The sequence below is a fragment of the Branchiostoma lanceolatum genome, chromosome 7 (assembly GCF_035083965.1).
Source record: "Branchiostoma lanceolatum isolate klBraLanc5 chromosome 7, klBraLanc5.hap2, whole genome shotgun sequence".
Lineage (NCBI taxonomy): Eukaryota > Metazoa > Chordata > Leptocardii > Amphioxiformes > Branchiostomatidae > Branchiostoma > Branchiostoma lanceolatum.
In genome coordinates, this window is record NC_089728.1 from 5,586,054 (window position 1) to 5,604,913 (window position 18,860).

Consider the following 18,860-nt stretch of genomic DNA (forward strand, 5'->3'; position numbering starts at 1 on the left):
CAAAGCATCTTTTCTCAGGGCTTCACAAAAAGCCGCCACAAGAAGAAAGCGGATGTTGCCTCTCTGCACCTCATCAGGCATCAGCGAAATCCGCAGGGTGACAGATCTGGGGCATGTGTTGTTTGAATGGTTGTGTTGATGCAGGCAGGGCACAACTGAAGAGAAGCTTTTGGGTAGATCATATTGTGATAAGGTACCATCGGCATGGCCAGCTGGGTAGACAAAGTAGTCGGCAAACCTCAAGCCAACCGTACACACTCACGCCGTATCTTCAGAAAAGACACTGTAGCCGCACGTTCCTGTTTAGAACTTTCTTCTAGCCCACATCCAGACTAGGGTGTGGCTTTCTCGATGGTTTAGGCTCGAATGCCTATCTGCATGGCCAGCTGTTTCGACATCAATCAGTTTTAATACCAGCGGTGCTTATTAGAGAAATCTGCTTATTTGGAGAAATTGAAGTACAAAAATGTGACTAAGCAACTGCGTTCTTTTTGCTTTATTGGGATAGAATCCTCCAATTCTCAGCGGACGATTCATTCCTGAACGAAGGATTATACTACCTGTCATTACCATTAAGTAACAAAATTGGAAGACTTATGGTCAGGCAATTTTATTTCAAAGCTAAGGTCTTTTGAATATCTTTACTTCATTCAGTATTATTGCGTTTCAGTAACGGTGACATTGGGACATGAAATTGGCAGCAAATGCAACGAACTTTGTTCTGCATAACCCTTTTGATACGTATGCTTGCTCTTCCGTTGTTGATTATAGGAATGGAGTGCGGGATAGTGTTACATGCGACGTGAGTGTGTCGTAGCACGTGAACATAATCCATTTAAGTAAATTTCATAGGCAGAGTAGAGAGTCTTTGCCAAGAAGCTTTCAAACTAAAGAAGGGATGAGAAGAGCACCCAGCACTTTTGATCATTGTGGGGTTATACGTACGAAAGGTAGCAATGAAAACATCATAATATTTTAACCAATGAAGCCCCATTATTTTTGTAAAGGAAGCCAATTAGCTAATTGAGCATCGACTCTACATACGTAAGATGTGATACATGTCGCTCAAAATTTTTTTTTTGGGTTTAATTTTGAACTGATCAGATCATCCAGTTATGTAGCTAATGTAAACATGGTCCGAACTAAACAAAACTAAACTAAACTTTTCAATTAGTCTCGATACAGTCGGTTCATTTCTCCGAACGTCTGAAGGAACGTCTGAAGAGATTGTTGAGAAATCTAGCTCAGCTAAGATCGATTAACGATTTTCACTCGGACGGCAACCGTACACTTGGCTTTGAACTTCGAGTACGTATCGGATTCAGCTGTATCTTAAAAGGAAGACCAAGTGCATGTCGAGTGCGTAATGCAATATTGAAGAAAACGTAGTGAATACGTTGATCTTTTATAAACTGTTAATAAAGTCTATCCATCATGTTACGGAAAATGTATCTAACACTACTGCTATTCATACTTTTTTTAGTACAGTGAAACTGCATCATAAAGTTATATCTCATTGTAGTCTTTTTTTGCTTAAGATTTAGTATTCTACGCAGCATTTTATGGTACCGCATCGACATTGTGTTCCTGCTCCAGTGCTAATGTCAACTTCTCAAAGTGAAGTCAACAGACATTTCCAAGCCGAGATTTAGCGTTGAGTTGGTGGCTGATCCTGCCTGTGTTCGGCTGCGGCTTGTGAGGTAATCCGCTCACAGCAGACAAAGCGCGACCTGCCATGCTGTATCAGTGGTGCCGCCTCTGGCTGGGGTCGCGGGGGGTCACGGATAACATGGCACGATCTAATGCTCCGTCAGCAGACGGGTACATTAGGGCTGGGACCGGAACATTAGGACAGGTGATGTGGGCGGATAAGGAGGAGGGAAGTGTGTGGAACGAGCGAACCCCGGGGACTTGTGTAAATTACAGTCGTATTTTAGATGTGTATGTAAATCGCAAATTCTTTTTTATTATTTTTCAAAAGTTGCATTTAAAGGATATTACAGTAACAGGAATGCAAAAGAAAACTTATAATATAGAAGATGTAAGATAAAAACCTAAACAATATTCTAGATTATCGCCAATTCTTTGATGTGATGTATTCAAGCATTATTGCATGACATCGGGGCAAACATTAGCCAAAATGCATTAAGATTTGTACAATCCATTAATTTGACACAGAAAATTTACTTTGCATCTTCAGGTCAAGATATAGATTGCTATGAATTTGCCTGGGTGCCATCCTATTTCCGCCGGGGGCTCCTACACTCGCTGCCCTAAAAACATTTTTTTTTTAGGGTAGCGTGTGTAGGAGCCCCCGGTAGAAATAAGATGACTTCCAGGCTAGCTATGAATGACTTACGATGTCAAATGAGGGCACGTCTTGCTGACTACTTATTTTCCATATATACATATATATACATATATACATATATACATATAGTCATTATGGGTCACAAGGGGACGAAGTGAGGTTCAACAACGCATTAGCTCGACAAATCCATTCTATTTGACATGTTCTGGTCAATCCACTTACCTACAAGGAATGATAATATGGAGCATGACACAATCACCACATCTGGAAAATTCTCTGCAGAGAGTGCATATTTCCGGGGCTAAGAATGATGAAAAGAGTTGGAGCCTTGACATTCCGCCTTGAAATGTTGGCATGCATGAAAAATATGTACATCTGTTGGCCTGGTCACGCTATCTGCCTATCGTGTTGCGTGAGGACAAGCTGTGTATACATTTGATTTCCCAATAGGTAGAATATAACCTATCTGAGAAAATCTTTCAAATGGATTTTGGATCTGTATGGTTAATTCATAGCCATCCTCACATCTGAATCACTTTCATCCTTAACAAGATCAATAAGGGCTAAGCATTAACACTTTTAAAACAAACATGAAAAGCCCACTCATTACCTTTTCCTTTGAGATAGGATGCATCTCCTGAAACACCTACACAATGTACAGACGAACACGAAGGAGGAGTACGTCCTTGGCATGGCTAAGGATAGTCATACTAATATACAATTTAAACTCTACTACAGGATAAATTAAGGAGATTAATTCCGGACGTTTCGGGTGACGTCCATCACCCTTCTTCAGTATCACTAGAATGAACAAGCAGAACTAATCAGTACTACATGAAATAAACTAGAAAACCGGTTGAACATGGCAAAGTCACAAACTCATGCATAAGCGTCATTCTAGCGACGCCGAAGAAGGGTGATGGATGTCATCCGAAACGTCCGGAAATAATCTCTGTAATTTATCCAGTAGTAGAGTTTAAATTGTATATTAGTATTGTTTACCTGGATGTCTAACCTTCATCAACGTATCAGGGATATATAGTCATAAGGAATGAATTAGCGTACCACATATCTAGCGCTCTGTGGCTATGAATTGATGTAGGAAGCTATCTATGTCGAAGAGTCTGCACGGTCTCTGATAAGAGCGGTGCCCATAAATGTCTACGAAAGTTCTAGCTAAGAACGCTATAAAAACGACAACCTCAAAGTCACAGATAGGCACACCTTTAAGGGATACCTTATATCTACCATGCCCTTAAGTTGGATCCCAGCATCAAATAAAACAGAAACAACTAGAACTGAAGCACTTGAAAACCTCAAGATTAATGTGGCTTTGCGTCTTTTAGACCTACAATCAATTCGTAGAACCCCTTCCAACACGTGCCTCTCTTTGGAATTCCACGGCGCCTCCTCTAGTGCCTGGAATTAGCTGACAAAGAGGGTTTTTGAAGTGTTCTTTCCCGCCCTCATGTGTGCAAATGGTACGGTCCCCCCTGTTCTGTCGTTAAAGTTGGCTGCGCTCTTCATTTTCATTGGCTCTTGATTGCCTCCAAGTCATGATTGATTGGTTTGTTGGATTGCCGTTGATGACGTCGCTAACGTACGGCGTGGCGCGTAAATATAAGGCCCTTTCTCCCCCACAACTGGCCATTTGTATTCCTTAACATCTCCAATGAGCGCTGGCGTAGAACTGTCGCGTTCTCGCGGCTTCGATCGCGGTAAATTTAGCTAAATTGGTTCCCCGTCCACAAAATCGGTAAACATCGACGTTCGGGACAGATAGGTGATGAGCACGGGCAGTGCCAGGGGACGGAGCCGCTAGCTGTCCGCGGAGAGCAATTTGGCCCCGGTCGCCTGGGCTTATATCGTCGTAAATTTCATCGGAACTGGGTAGTTTTTCTACAAGATTGAATCCCGCCATCGACCCCGCGAGCGCCAGACGTTTATGGGAACCGTAGTTATTTGGACGAAAAATACTCGCCCATTTCAGCAGGCTCATAGAGAGTTGGCGGGCAATTTTCGATCGCGAGGGGAAAATCCTCCGAGACTCGGCAGTGCTACGATCCTGAATTAAATTACTTTATCTGCGCCACGTATCGCAGGCCGGTAGGCGGTAACCACACCACAGAGACGCATTGATGCACAGAGTGGTAGCACCTCCCGACCACACGACGTAACAAACGGTCTCGCCCGGGTTGTTTTAACACATCGGACCGACCAGACTTCCGGACTCGCACTCAGCCCCCCTGTCGGCGCGGCGACAACAGCTAGCTCTCTGACATAAGGCCAGGTTTTGCGGAGGTTTCTACAGATCAGTGTAGGAAGAGCGAGGAAGGTTCTGGACAACATGGTCCGAGCACGTGGAAGGACGTTACTGGTCGTGGCGGCTTTAGCCATCTCTTCACGCATCCTGCTAGTTGGAAGTGAACGAGGAGCAGAAACAGGTGAGTTTCAGACAATATAAAACCATTGCATGAATGGAGTGATGGATAAATATGTACAGAGATAGACGCATACATACATCCCTATACATGTTCAATGTTATGTCCAGGCACGCTCTGCTTAGTCATCACGGGGAATTGTAGCCTTTTCTATACATTGGTAATACGGAGGAGTCATTGTGCTGACAGCCATGTATATGAGATTTCTTTCGGCTATCTCATTAGATCTGAACGAGATCCATACTCCGGCCCTAAGTATGTCTGGCTGTACGGCGTACATAACGAATACGACAATTGCCACGATAGCTACATTGGGATATCAATGAATGGACTCTGTAGCGCTGGAATTTGAATGGGAGTTCTACATTGAGCTAGCGCGGCATGGCGACGTCTCTAAGCAACGTTGCGGCGGTTGGAATTCGCTGCACACGAATCTGGTCGTTTAAAGCTTTCAGACTTTATTTGAAATCTCGCTCCAAAGATAGACGGCGGTCATTAGTATTGTGGCGGTAACTGCCTGGATATTCCAGGCGTAACTATAACATGTCGGTCAGACGATCAGATAGACGAAACTTCCCGGTGCTTGACGAGGCGGTTAATGACTCTGTAAGCAACGGCCTCCGAAGATCATAGTGGGCTGACTGGCGGAACAAATCCCAGACATCACGAGCTACTTTCACGTCATTACCATGGAAAGCACAACGTCTCTCCAGAGGTACACTCAATCGAGTTTATCTGGGGAAGGGAAAATGACTGTAGAGGACGGTTATCTGGTTGTTCTTTTGTAACAGAAAGGTAGGGTCTCATTGGCTAATGTCAGAACGCGCGCGAAGAACACCAACGCAAGAAAGTCGTCAAGCGTACTGATTCTTTTTGGATTGGTCTCAAATTTTGTATAGTCAACTTAGTTTACAAAAGCAGTGCATCATGCCGTGTGGCACAAGTCAAGGGGTTATCGTAGAGTCCAGTTGGAGAAGAAATGGCTGGGGTCTGAAGTTTGACCCCCTAGATATCTTAATGCTCTTGATGTTTTATTGCCTCAGTACGAACATTAGAGTTAGATATATAAGTTTGATATTTTCTGTCTTACGTTTTTATTACATGGACGTCCTCATCGATTAGATGTCTCATTTTACATTTTGCAAAATGCTTTCAGCTACGCTGGTTGTAACGATGGTTGTAATTGTAATAAGAAACATGATCTAGTTGATATATCGAGGAAATCCATTAAACTTACGCAAGGGAGACGTTCGCACTGATTGATTCAGACAGTAAACATTATGGCATAGCAGGGCTACAAAATAACATCCCTTGTCTCTTGGTAATTGTAGCGCTAGCGCATTTCTGAACCGCTGAAGCTTCATTCCCTACTGCGAGGGAAAATGGGCAGATGGAAAAAGTACAAGCCACAATAAGTAAGCAAGCCACAATAAGAAGGAAGCACATTTTCAAATATATCATTTCCTCTCGTTGTTAAGGAAGGGACATTACAATGTGATTTGTTTTAGTGCATCACCGAACTGGGCACAGGAGATAACCTGACATATTCGTCTTTATCAACCCGCAGCCTATCACCGCACACCCATCTAAACCCTCCTTTGTGTTACGGTCGCTCTGCCAATGTGAATCTCGGTTCTGGAGCGGTTTTAAACCGTAATCCAAATGTAGTATAATACATCTTAGGTCGTGATAGCTTCTGGAGGGGGCCGTGTGTGAGAATGGTATCGATGTAGGTTTTTTTTTTAAAGAAACGGGTGCTAAAAATTTGAATTCTAAAATCCTAACATTACAGACTTAGAATACTATCCTAATGCCAGTCTCAAAAGGGTGTTACCGCTGTTAGAACGGCGCCAAGAAAACTATAATGGCTATCATAAAACTACCATAAAACCGGTCTAGATTGTATATCTGAAACCACAGTGGAAAAGCTTTCTTCTGCTTCACATTGTACAGCATCGGTAAATCAATCTATTAACTGTAGCTGCACACGTACTGGTAATATGCATGTGATGCACACACGGGCCGGATATGTATATGAGCAGGTGCGCATCAGAATGGTTCCACCGCCTTAATTAAAAAATAAAACGGGTACAGTTACAGAGGCAGGATAAGTATCATTATATGCAATTATAAAACTTATTTTCGTATCGACTTTACGTTTGTGTATTTGCTTGAAGAAAAGTTTCCGTTAGACAGCCGGTTCATCTTCCCCGTATTCCATCGTGAGCAGACCGCCTCCTGATTGCTGAAAGTGCAGGGACCATGTCATTACCGATGGTTTATCACCTCTTGAATTATTCATAAGATCGCACGTGGCTGTAAACGCATCTGGCTCCGGCTAACTTAGAACTCTCACACCAACGTAGACGAACGTGTGGAGATCTTGGATTAAGGAAGTCTCATGACTTTTGTCCAACGCCTCTGCATCTAGCATCTTCTGATAACCTTCAATTTCCGTCTACGATTTTTTCAAAAGGTAAAATTATGTATAAGTCATGAAAAAGTCTCCCACTGCTAGAGTTATTATGTTAGATAGATGATAGATGGGTGCATTTTGGGCGTCTCCGTGTTGGAACCTCACCAACACTTTCATCAGTACTGCTGATCCTAAAGCTCAAGGATTTCAACATCTTTCGCTCCTCCAGTTAACCCCATGTCAAACGCCTATTGTGGTGACGGCAGCTCGAGACGTTATTTATGAGAGTTTCTCAGCTGGCTTTGGCTGGCGGAAGGAGGGGAAGCCATGTGATTTTAAAGTTCTGCCGTTGAAGTCGTCAATTAAAAAGCCAGAGTAAATGTCAGCAGTGGCGTCAATGTAAGTGCGGTTACCCGAGTGCGTCATTGTAGAGTCTCGTCTTGGCTCCGAGTTGAAAAGAAAATTGGTGCGAACTCACCCACTTCGTTTGAAGTAGTATTTAGAAATTTCACTCTGGAGATCAACGTTTGGCAGAACGACACACTCAGACATTTCCCCAACGTTGTCAGAATTTAACATTGACTTTGAGTTTGCCCGCGCACAAACGCTTTCTCAGCGCTGGTATTACGCATTGTTTGGTGCGTGTTTGTGACTACGGCTACTTTCTATCCTTTAACATGTACAAGTATGGAATACATAGGTAAAGTAGATATGTACATATCGTACAAAAGAACGTGGTGGAGTATGGGGTAGTATAGTATAAGGTATGTAAGTTTAACCTTAGAATCTCATTTGTCACACCTAAAGAGCGCGGTCCTTTAACCTTTAAAATAGCATTTACACACACAGCTACAATGAAGTTATGCACAAACAAACCCGTGTACTCTCTCCATAGCACGTTGGCGATGCTGTGATGATATTGTACAGAATAATGTTGATACTCATCAGGATATGACCAGAAGAACCTTATTTTCACGACAACTGTACACGGTACAATGTATGGCAACAACTATCAAACAGAATACGACGCATAGCATAAACTTGACATCCGAATTAATGATACAATAAGGGCTAGAATATGTCTTTGATATACCCTGTGAGAGGAAACAGGCTCCTAGACAGGTCCACACCCTTGCCCACGCCAGCACGTCTGACAAGCCGGGTGCCATGAGAGTCATCTGTCAGCGAAGCCTCCGTGATGACGTGTCCGTAGGCGAAATTTCCCAGCCCGCTGCACTTCCCCATTTCACGTCTGATGGTCGTCTCGAGTTCCACATCTGATTGATCTCACTCAACAATAAGAGTACACGAAATAGACACGACTAGAAAGTAAATTGATCAGTACTCTACTGCAGCGCCCCTGATTTAATAACTGATATTAATGCATATCCCCACGATGTGTTCTGAAGCAGTATAGCGGTGATATTGCCGGTATCTTTCTACGACTTCACTTTCATCCCAATTTGGACAGCAGACTCCCTAATGTGAGGCTGTTTTTCTGCTCACATGTTTCTGTCATTATTGTAAAAATGTGCCTCGTGCTTTTTATAGTGCAGCTGGAGGGGGTCTTATGCAAATAAGAGTATAGCAGTGTGCATAAAGGGATCACTTTCTTTTGACCTTACGGTAAAATTAACTACCCGGGAAATACAAAGACCTGAAAAAAAGCTTATGATTTAAGTATGAACTGTACGGACGTCAAGTTTTTATACAGTATAAAACTTCTGCAAGTGCAAACTCTCAGTCAGCACGTGAGCGCATACACTTCAACCTTGCTTGTAAGGAATACTTATCGCACTTTCGCTGTACTGTTGAGCTTCTGCGGAAAATCTTTCAAAGTCATGACAAAAGATTTACTAGTAGATCCTTGCACAATGACAGATTGTGTATATGAATGACATCTATGTTGATCTGGCTGAAAGTGTACCTATTGGGTCCTCCAAATTCAAATTTCTTACTTAACGTCTGCTCTTAAAAGCAGTGTAAGATCTACATACTCTAGGCAGACTAGATAGCTGGATCTCCGTCCAGGAAGGGCTGCTGGAAGACACGCTGACAGAAAATCGATATGACCGTGTGTTCATCTGTCCAACTCCAAGACAAACGGCTAGAGCGGTGAGAGATTTGAGCACTGTGGAACCAAAGCCTAGATAATGGATAGTCGAGACATGTACGTGTCTCACGACAATCCTTGAAAGGCAGTCTCTCCCGCGAGCGCGCGTTACAATCGTAAAGGAATGCGGTCAAGAATCACGCGATTGCCCTTCAAAATATCGGATTGAGAGTTGATTACGAGAGTGCAACTTTCATTGCGTGAGAACTGCGGGCAAAGATAGCACATTTCGACTCGAATCAATATTAGGACAGTGACATTTTAAAGGGCATCTGTAATGCATCGGAGTTGTGGAGGGAGTCAATTATATCTGGCCTTCCATATCTGAAATGTTACAGGCATCATCAGGCAACTTCAGCAGAAAATACGATCATCCTCGCTATCGGTTTCTAGGTCGATTGGAGTCTTGCGATCTCTAGCTAGAGGGGACCCAAATTGTGTCATTTTTCATTTCTAAATCGGTTATGTAATGCTACTAAAGGCAGAATACCACTTGAAATGCGGTAAAAATGAGCAATCTGACATCTCAAAGCAGCTGTAAGATTGAATGAACCGGATTCCGATGATATCCTTCGTATTTTGAGTTGATATGACCGTTACGTCTGAAGAGAAGGGGACAGCCACAGGGGCCTATCAATGGAAAATGGGGTTATGTCACACCTCTATTTTAGCTATGGACGCGGAATCTTGCTTTGAAATGTGGTATGAATTGAACAGTATTGAACTGTGCCTATTAACGGCAACGATGTCACACCTCTGTTTTAGCTATGGACGCGGAATCTTGCTTCGAATGTGGCATGATTTGAACAATATTGAACTGTGCCTATTAACGGCAACGATGTCACACCGCTATTTTAGCTATGGCCGCGGAATCTTACTTTGACTGCGGCATGATTTGAACAGTATTGAACTGTGCCTATTAACGGCAACGATGTCACACCGCTATTTTAGCTATGGACGCGGAATCTTACTTTGACTGCGGCATGATTTGAACAGTATTAAACTGTTCCTATTAACGGCAACGATGTCACACCGCTATTTTAGCTATGGACGCGGAATTTTACTTTGACTGCGGCATGATTTGAACAGTATTGAACTGTGCCTATTAACGGCAACGATGTCACACCTCTGTTTTACCTATGAACGCGGAATCTTACTTTGATTGCGGTATGATTTGAACAGTATTGAACTGTGAATATTAACATCAAGGATTTCAGCACCGTGGAGAGCATTATTATGCATGCGGCAGACTACGGGCGGTGGTAACACTGTTAAATGAGGGGTGGTGATACCGGTTACCCATGATTGTAACGTTGGTAATAATAGATTCTAATTTGGCGCCATACGAATGGTTGCGAGGGTTCACCGGGCGGCTCAGCTGTCTTTCGGCAGCTGTTTTATGTATGGCATATCCGCTGTGATGGTAGCTGCAGTGATAAATGTCTCTTATTTCATCTATCTTTATGGAGGCGACCGTGAAATAACAAAAGATAACGAAGGTATTGGAAGGGATGGGCCAGGGCCATGGGCCGTTGCAATGAAGACTAAACTACACGGATTTCATGACAGTTTCACTTTCACATATTGAGAGTCCATGCAAACCTGAGATCGATGAGAGATCGAACAAAAGTATAAAACTGTTGCTTTGTCATACAAAATCAAACCTTGAGCGCTTCCACATTCAAATCTCTTTAAAAATCGACGGTTTTTATGACTTGTATAATTTATTTATCATAATACAGATCCAATATTTTTCTTAGATGTAAGTACTAGTAAAAGAACCCAACACATCTATCGGGAAGAGAAGGGGTGACGCAGTGTGCTTGTCCCCAAAAGCGAGCCGTAGTCGCATTGCACTACAACTAGCTACAAGAAAAAGTATCATGCTTCCCCTCAATTAAGAATGACTTCTTTACTTTACCAAGTACTAAAACTTTAGTGGACCCGTGACTTTTACGCTTTATGAAGATCATACCAATGGCATTGAATAAATGTCTTCCAAGAGTTTGTAAGTGGTTTGAATGTGAAAGTCAGACAGATCCCCCATAGTGTGTACAGCGCCTCTCATATCTACTTAATTTAAGAAGCCAGAGACCGTAACCCACGCCGCTGGAATCACCATGAGGAGATAGCGGGATCCCTGTGGAGTAGATACATATCTGATGAAGTTATCAAACCCATCGTGAAAAGAAGCTTGTGTTATCTTTCACACGCCACAAACCGTAGGCAAACCTTAATAAGGTTGCCCACGGCCACTCCATATTATAATATCAGCCTATTCTCAACAAGGATGAATATATTTAATATATTTGATATGATTTATTTATTTCGCTGTAGAAAAAAGTACAGCCAGGGCTACCCAACTAGCCGAAGGCTATTACAAAGGGTTAGCCCTGGTAACTGAACAATATTCAGAATTCAATACAAACTTTCACAAAGCACAGAGATGTTTACGACTAAAATACGACTAAGATACATAGAAAGGCGTACATAAGATACAAGACTAAGATACATAGATTTTCTGATACAAAACTAGCACAAAACTAAAGTGCATGATATATATATATGAAAAAACTAAGCACGAGACTAAGCTATGTATCAAATCGCTAACAAGGCCAAAACGTAGGTTACTAAGATTATACAATTAGTCATCTGAGTCGATCATCTGATATTAGGCATTATTGAGGTATAGATGCATGCATAAGAGCGTCATTGAATTTCAAAACTTTGTAGGTTTGATTTACAGAGAATCTTGTAGCTACAAGTTCTTGTCAGTTAAGATCTTTAATAAGTGTATGCTTTGATAACTGATGCAGTAATCTGCAAGTAGACTTGATTACGTTCCTTTGCTCCATACTAATTTTCCATATCTGTTGATCTTTAATTATTTCGAGATTGATACGGAAAACAAAAGTCAAAAGTCGTGACGATATGAGAAGTGTAAATTCTATTTGCCATTTAAAGTACACAGCTACAATTAATATATTGATGATATACTAGGTCCCAAGGTGAGCATAAATCTATTCAAACGAAAAAAAGGTATCTCTTCCAAATAAATGTTTTGAGACTTCATGATTTCCTATATCGCTGGCGAGAGGAGACTCCATACGCTGTTACATAGATAGATGGAAGGGGGAAAGACACACCAGTGATTTATGTTCCCGGGAAAGGAGGGCCATATTAGCGGAGCTACGGGAATGGGTTCGGGACGGGAGGCAGCCCTCCGACGGCGGGAATTCCTCAGTATGAATGGGGTTTCTGTCACAGTCACGGCGCCTGAGTTATGGTCCAAAATCCGTTCGCGCCGGTGAGAATCAATCCACGTTTCGCGCGCTCGCTGGGAAATGGAGCGTGGCATCTGTTTTGTCCTTTTTGTCGGTTAGTGCTCGACAAGTTCTCCCCGCAGCCCGTCATGACTCAACCCGAGGCGAGGAAAACACGCACCGCTTTTTCTTTTCCTGGAAGGTGTCGCGTTTGTTTGTCCAGATACCGTACAGGAAACGTCGCGCGTAGGATGATAGACATGCAATATTCCATGCATACGAATGGGGTCAGTATCTTAATCACCAAAGAGAAATAAAATGAAATGTAATTAACACTATGGTGCAACAGGACGTCACGGTGCAATGTAATTGCCAAATCCCCTTTTTTCTTATTCTATCAAATTTAAAGATTTTGAATGTCTGTGCAAATCAGTTTACCTGCAATTTCATGTTACGTAAAAAAACAATCATTACTACTGTGTCTTTTCCATTTTATTTACACATAAATACAACAATTGCAGAAAAATTGTAAGACAGTGGGATCAGATGGCCCGGCCTTATCGACGAAAGGGCATTACAACTTTGGCCAGGCCGTTTGAATAAAGTTCATCACTACTTTAAGGCCTTCATACGGCGGGATGACACTCAAGTTCATGTAATATCTAGTCTTTATGAAACCAGCCATCAGCAACAAATAGGGAAATACCACATAGCAGCTTGGAAGAGCTTGTAAAATCTAACACCTGCTGTTATGTATATAAATCAACGCAGTGTAAAAAGATGGTCGTGTGGGAAAATTTCAATTGAAATTGAAGCCATACGAATCAACGTTCTGGGCTTCTCGTTTTTCACGTCGTTGTAACTTATATTCAGAAAGCTGTTTTCACCAGTGCAACGGTCGAAGCTTGGGCAGTTTCCAACGATGGTTGTCGCCGTGCAGAGAATATCTAACAGCGCTCAACGTACCGTGTCGGTGCGTCGTCTTATATCAATTAGAATCGGCTTGCGGCGTGACCGTCCGTAAAGCCTTTCAGCGTGAGTCTCCGAAGACAAACAGTGCCATGACAGGAGAGCGATGTTTGTCCACCATGACATCGCCCTATTCCTCGGTTGGCTGACTACAAGGGCGAAGGGGTATGGGCAATCCAGTCTGTAACTTGTACTTGGTTCTCCGCTTGCTGTACAGCCAGCTAGCTGATACTCCAGAAAGAGTGTCATAGCAATGAAAGCTTTCGTCACAATAGTCTTGAAACTTAGACCAAGTAGAAACAAAATTTAAGGTTGTTTGTGAGAATCGCAAAACCAATTCTGTTGTTCTGAAAAAGACGATACAAAAAGGATCATTTTTTGTATTGGTCTGTCAACGGTTTACGCCCACATCTCCATAAATACATATTATCAATAGTTGATCGTCACCACAAAAGAAAATATGCAATTGTGTGGGCGGGAAAAATTGATAGTCTATCACATGCAGCATGAATAAAAAACAAATGGTATAACGTTACAAAACATAGAAATGATAAACCATGATTCACTACACGACAAAGTCACCATAAACAGCCTTTAAACCATCACATTCTCAAGACTTTACAGACAACCGCATAACTATAGCTATATAGGTGTCTCTCCATTCAATTGAGGTTTATATCCTTGCAGCAACAACTCATGAAAAAACATAGCATTCTATGCCATAGTGGGTAATTTTGAATTCAAATCCAGGTACACTTGAAATGCAAAACTGCTGCTCATTTTCGCGTGGAACGGCCTTGGTAGAAGTGTTGATGGCGGGTTGATAACGTGTGACGTCGGGCGTATGTTACTTCCCTTGAGCATTTAAGACTCCCATATTGCTGTTAAGTGTTAAGGTGGTGATGTCGCGGGGTCTTCGGTTACCCTAATGGACTTCAAATAAAGTCTGGGGCGCTTAACGCGCTCCATTTTCTTTACAGTCGGCTCTTATACCGACGGCTAATGCTCCCCTGGTTATACTCTACTGTAACTACTCTAGAAGTTTTCTCTTTATTACACTGTAAAGTTGGCATCCTCGGCATCCATTAGGCCCGTAGAATGTAGTTCTGGGGCTAACATCACTCCAAGAAATCTATGTTTGAATATTGAGCAGACAGAAATGAGGAACTTTTAGATTGTCCAAAGACTCTGTGAAGTTTAAATCATTCTGTTTGGTAAAAAAAAATTAAGCTTATTTTAGCATATTTTTCAAAGATACTGTAACAGATTATTTGTTTGTTTGTTTTTGTTCTGTGGAAAATTGACGCAACATATGTATCATGAAGACCAAACAATCTTCACAGATTATTATATGGATAAGCTTCTTAAATCAAGATCCTACAGCCTAAACATCTGTTTAGTTCATGGTCACAGAGTTGCCCATGATACATGAAATACAGGACGATGTCCTCTAAGACATGAGGTCATCTCTGTTGTAATCCTGCCAACGTCAGGAAATAGCTGCATCTTATCTGGAACCAGATGTTGGACGGCAGATACGCTGTTTCGGAGATGTCCATTTCGTAAACTGGATTAGGTCTAAGACAGGCTACGGTCTATCTCTTCTTCACATCTGACCGGATTAAAGTTAACCCGTACACGCAATGAGACCGGCAGCCTTTGATACGACCACTCGTTCGGTCGGGGCTGATTGTATCGACTGTTCCTCCGCTCGCTTCCTGCGTGGGTCGGCTGCGTAGGTCGGTCAGTGACATGTTTCACGGGGCGCAAATGACCTTGATCTTGATGAGGTTGTATGGTAGTTGAAATATTGTGCCACTACGTACGAAGAATTAACAGAGGACCACGCACACTTGAAACATTACTACTGAATTAACGCCAAAAAAAGTCACCCGAGCAACTGAATAGAATGTTGACAATTTTATCCATTTGCCATAGTAACTATTTTTGGCCTATCTTATTACCTGTCTAACTTTCATCAAAGTTCTACTGAAGATATTTTTTCCAATTCATAAATAATATTCATTTAGTAGAATAACTGGACAATGAAGATTCTTTTGAATACTATGTTTGCCATTCGACGTCAACTCTTGTGACATTCTATATTCACACAATCAAATAAACCGGTAGTTTAAACAAAACTCTACTAGGATTTTATTTTTGAAAACAACGAGTGAAAATCTGCAGAGTATACAAAGTTGTATGGCAACAGGCCGCAGTGTTCATTGAATTATAATGATTTTGGATGGATTAATGCATAGTACGCCCCTGAACCATGCAAAGGTTTCGGTAAAAAGTACTTACTTTTCAAGGTTAAGGAGACGGCGAACACAAAACCATTTGTCTGTCTGCAAAACGGCTACTCGGCCGACACCGCCTTGTCAAGACCTCTATGTTTGCTCGTAATGTTCAACCCGTGAGTAAAACCGCAGGGACCAGTACTGAAAGGTCATCCGGTGGTACTTAGATCGCCCGGTGGACTGTACTCTGATTCAAAAGACCTCGGCTGAATCTAATGATATCACCCACTCGTATCGCCGTGTGCATGCTCCCTCGACTGTAAACGTAATCAGTGGTTATCCTTGATGGATTCCCAGATAGAGGGGCGGCCGTTTTTATCATAGATATGGGCGGACAGGACGTCGTTACAAAAATGTAGCGTCAATTAGGAACGAATTGTCCACTGCCTCGAGGGAAAACAAACGACGTTAGTGTCAATCGACTTTGGGCATTGATAAAACATGCATATATGATAGACTTTTTTGATCCGGTACTTAAGACGTAATGGCAACTCTCCCTTATTTTTCTAAACAGATCAGATGGAATTAGACGTATCGAAAATATCAACATTTAATGGCTTTTCAGCTACGTACTGTACAAAGGAGATTAAAGATGTGCTGAGAAAATGGCTCAGCTCTGAAAAGAGATAGGGACGGAGAAAGAGGGTTGCAAATGACATTAGGTCAAGTTAGGCGGAAATGGGAATTTCAGCCCTCAAGAAGGGCAAAAAGGTGAAGGACTAACGCTGAGTAATACCGACAGGGACGTGAGGCATGGGGAGGTATTTGTATTAGTTCGAATCCTCGGAAAAGAAGGACATTCCAAATTTCAGGAAACGCGTGTGTGTGACTTCCAGGACTATATGCCTGTAAATCGCAGGAAGAGAATGCACAAATTCCAGTGGGAAAAAGTTGATTGACGAATTCCAGGAAAAAAATGGAAATTCCAGGAGACAATTACAGCCGGAGACAATTACAGATTCCGGGCCTAGGAGCAATGACATGGGATTCCGGGATAATGTAACATCGGACATGCGCTTCATATCTGGATGAGGGGCGGGGACATTGGGTCGGCTTCCGTTCTGACTTTTACAGCGCGAAGCTGCTGAGAGTGTAAAGTCCTTCTTGGATGGGCAGCTGAGTTGGCCCTAGATCATAGTACCGGTAAATGTCCCACCTGTACTACAGTAGCAGAGAATGTTTGAATCAGGAGACTGATCACATTGCAAGGACAGCCCTGCTACACTGCCCATACAATGGCCCCAATGGCCAAAATATGAAGAAACAAATCAATGGAGTTTCCCGAAAATTCAAAACAAAATTGTATATTTCCCTTTCAATGTCTCATCACAAATGATCAGACTTTGTATGTCAATGAAAAGTACAGTTCAGACATTGATCATGTGACAAAAACTGTGACATTAGACCATAGACATACTATTAGGTATTTTTCTGACTGGTGCGGGAAGGCAAAAAGGACAATTGCAGCATATCGTAAATAGCTACATTGTACCTGGTCGTTTAAAGATAGTCGTTGTCTTGTGATAACATCTTTGGTATACAGTTATATGACATATCAAAACAGATGTCGATGGGGAAACAAGACAAAAACGACAGAGAACTAGAATTAGTTTTTGACTTTCAGCCACAGTTGTCACGAGCACAGCGGTAAAATATACACATCAAGCCGACTTTTACATAGATAACGTGATCACAGTGGTGGAGCAACAGCACGGATTGTTGTTATCTTTTGCCGCAGCGTTTCCTGTTTTTCTAGAAACACGTTTTGCCTTATCATCTCAGGTATTACCGGCTCAGTGATGTGCGCGCGCATGACTACATGTCCGTGAAACTACTGATGACAACCGAGATGCAGTCTGACACCCGGGCTACTGGAAATGCTGCTACTGAAACATTAATGGCCACAGGTTCTTAAAAGAACACTCTTTAAGTATGTTAAGCGGATACACACTTTTTTACCCTTAACATTTAGCACACTAAAGTAGCCGTTTGGCACCCCATTCCCTGTTTTAATCTCGTATATTCTTCATTCTAATTATCATCATGACGGTTTTGAAATGAACATACTCATACGATACCGCTACATTCTGCACAATCACAAATGTCCAATGACTCACCCTATAGCTAATGTACTTTCTTCGTGTTTACATCAATGTGGTCTGTTAACGTTTATAATACTTGATATACAAACAAACACCAAGAAGCGGCGATTGAAGTGATTAGATATCATAGATATCACTGATAGTATCGGGGATGAACAAAGTCAATGACCTGGCAAATGCAAAGGTAAACCAAACTTGTGACATTGATCGTTTCAAACTGGGTGCAGCTCTTGGAAACAGCATTTTTTTAGTACAAGGCCACGACTGGGAATGTTATCTATGTTTAGTCAAATGACATTCGTGATTTTGAGTTGTTGTTGTCTTGTATCATTGGGTTGTTTGTACGATTTATTACTCCTATGTTTTATGTTATATTATTGTGAATGTATCATTCATTCAGTTTATGTCAAGTTATCCTTTTGTATCCTGATTTGTTAGGATTTGTAAGGGCTCCCTTGGAGATCAGTTACTTAGTTAACTGAAGGGACTACCCTTAAGATTTATAAATAAATAGATAAGAATCTGAGACTTTGGGCAGAAACCTCTGCACTCACTGCTGAATGCAGGATTGATCGGTGCATCCCCAATGAGAGAGGTGGCTTTACACAGCCTTACTCCCTGCTTTGCTAATTTTGAATTTTGAATCTGAATTAAGCATATCTCAAAAACCGTCTGGCAGTCATAATCCTGCAAATTTGCAAACAGGTTTTCGTAGGATTTTGCTATTTGGAGTTGTTTGGGGCGTACTTGCAGAATCTGATTCATACAGAAAAATTATGCATTTTGAAACGGGCGTTTCATTTACACCGGCTGGCCTCTGAGTACTTCGATTTTCACAAAAAAGAAGCTTAAACTATATTGTGTCTCACTACATAATAAAAGATAAATACACACACACACACACACACACACACACACACACACACACACACACACACACACACT

The 18,860-nt window shown here is 41.9% G+C and overlaps 1 protein-coding gene across 1 annotated transcript in view; it reads left to right on the plus strand.

Annotated features, from left to right (window-relative positions):
- Nucleotides 1-3,959: 3,959 nt before the first annotated feature.
- Nucleotides 3,960-18,860, plus strand: part of LOC136438825 (plexin domain-containing protein 2-like) — a 48,144-nt gene continuing 33,243 nt past the window's right edge. Inside the window, exon 1 of the mRNA XM_066433794.1 lies at nucleotides 3,960-4,755. Coding sequence (XP_066289891.1) covers nucleotides 4,659-4,755 — 97 coding nt within the window. The 5' untranslated portion in view covers nucleotides 3,960-4,658. The remainder of the gene's footprint in view (nucleotides 4,756-18,860) is intronic.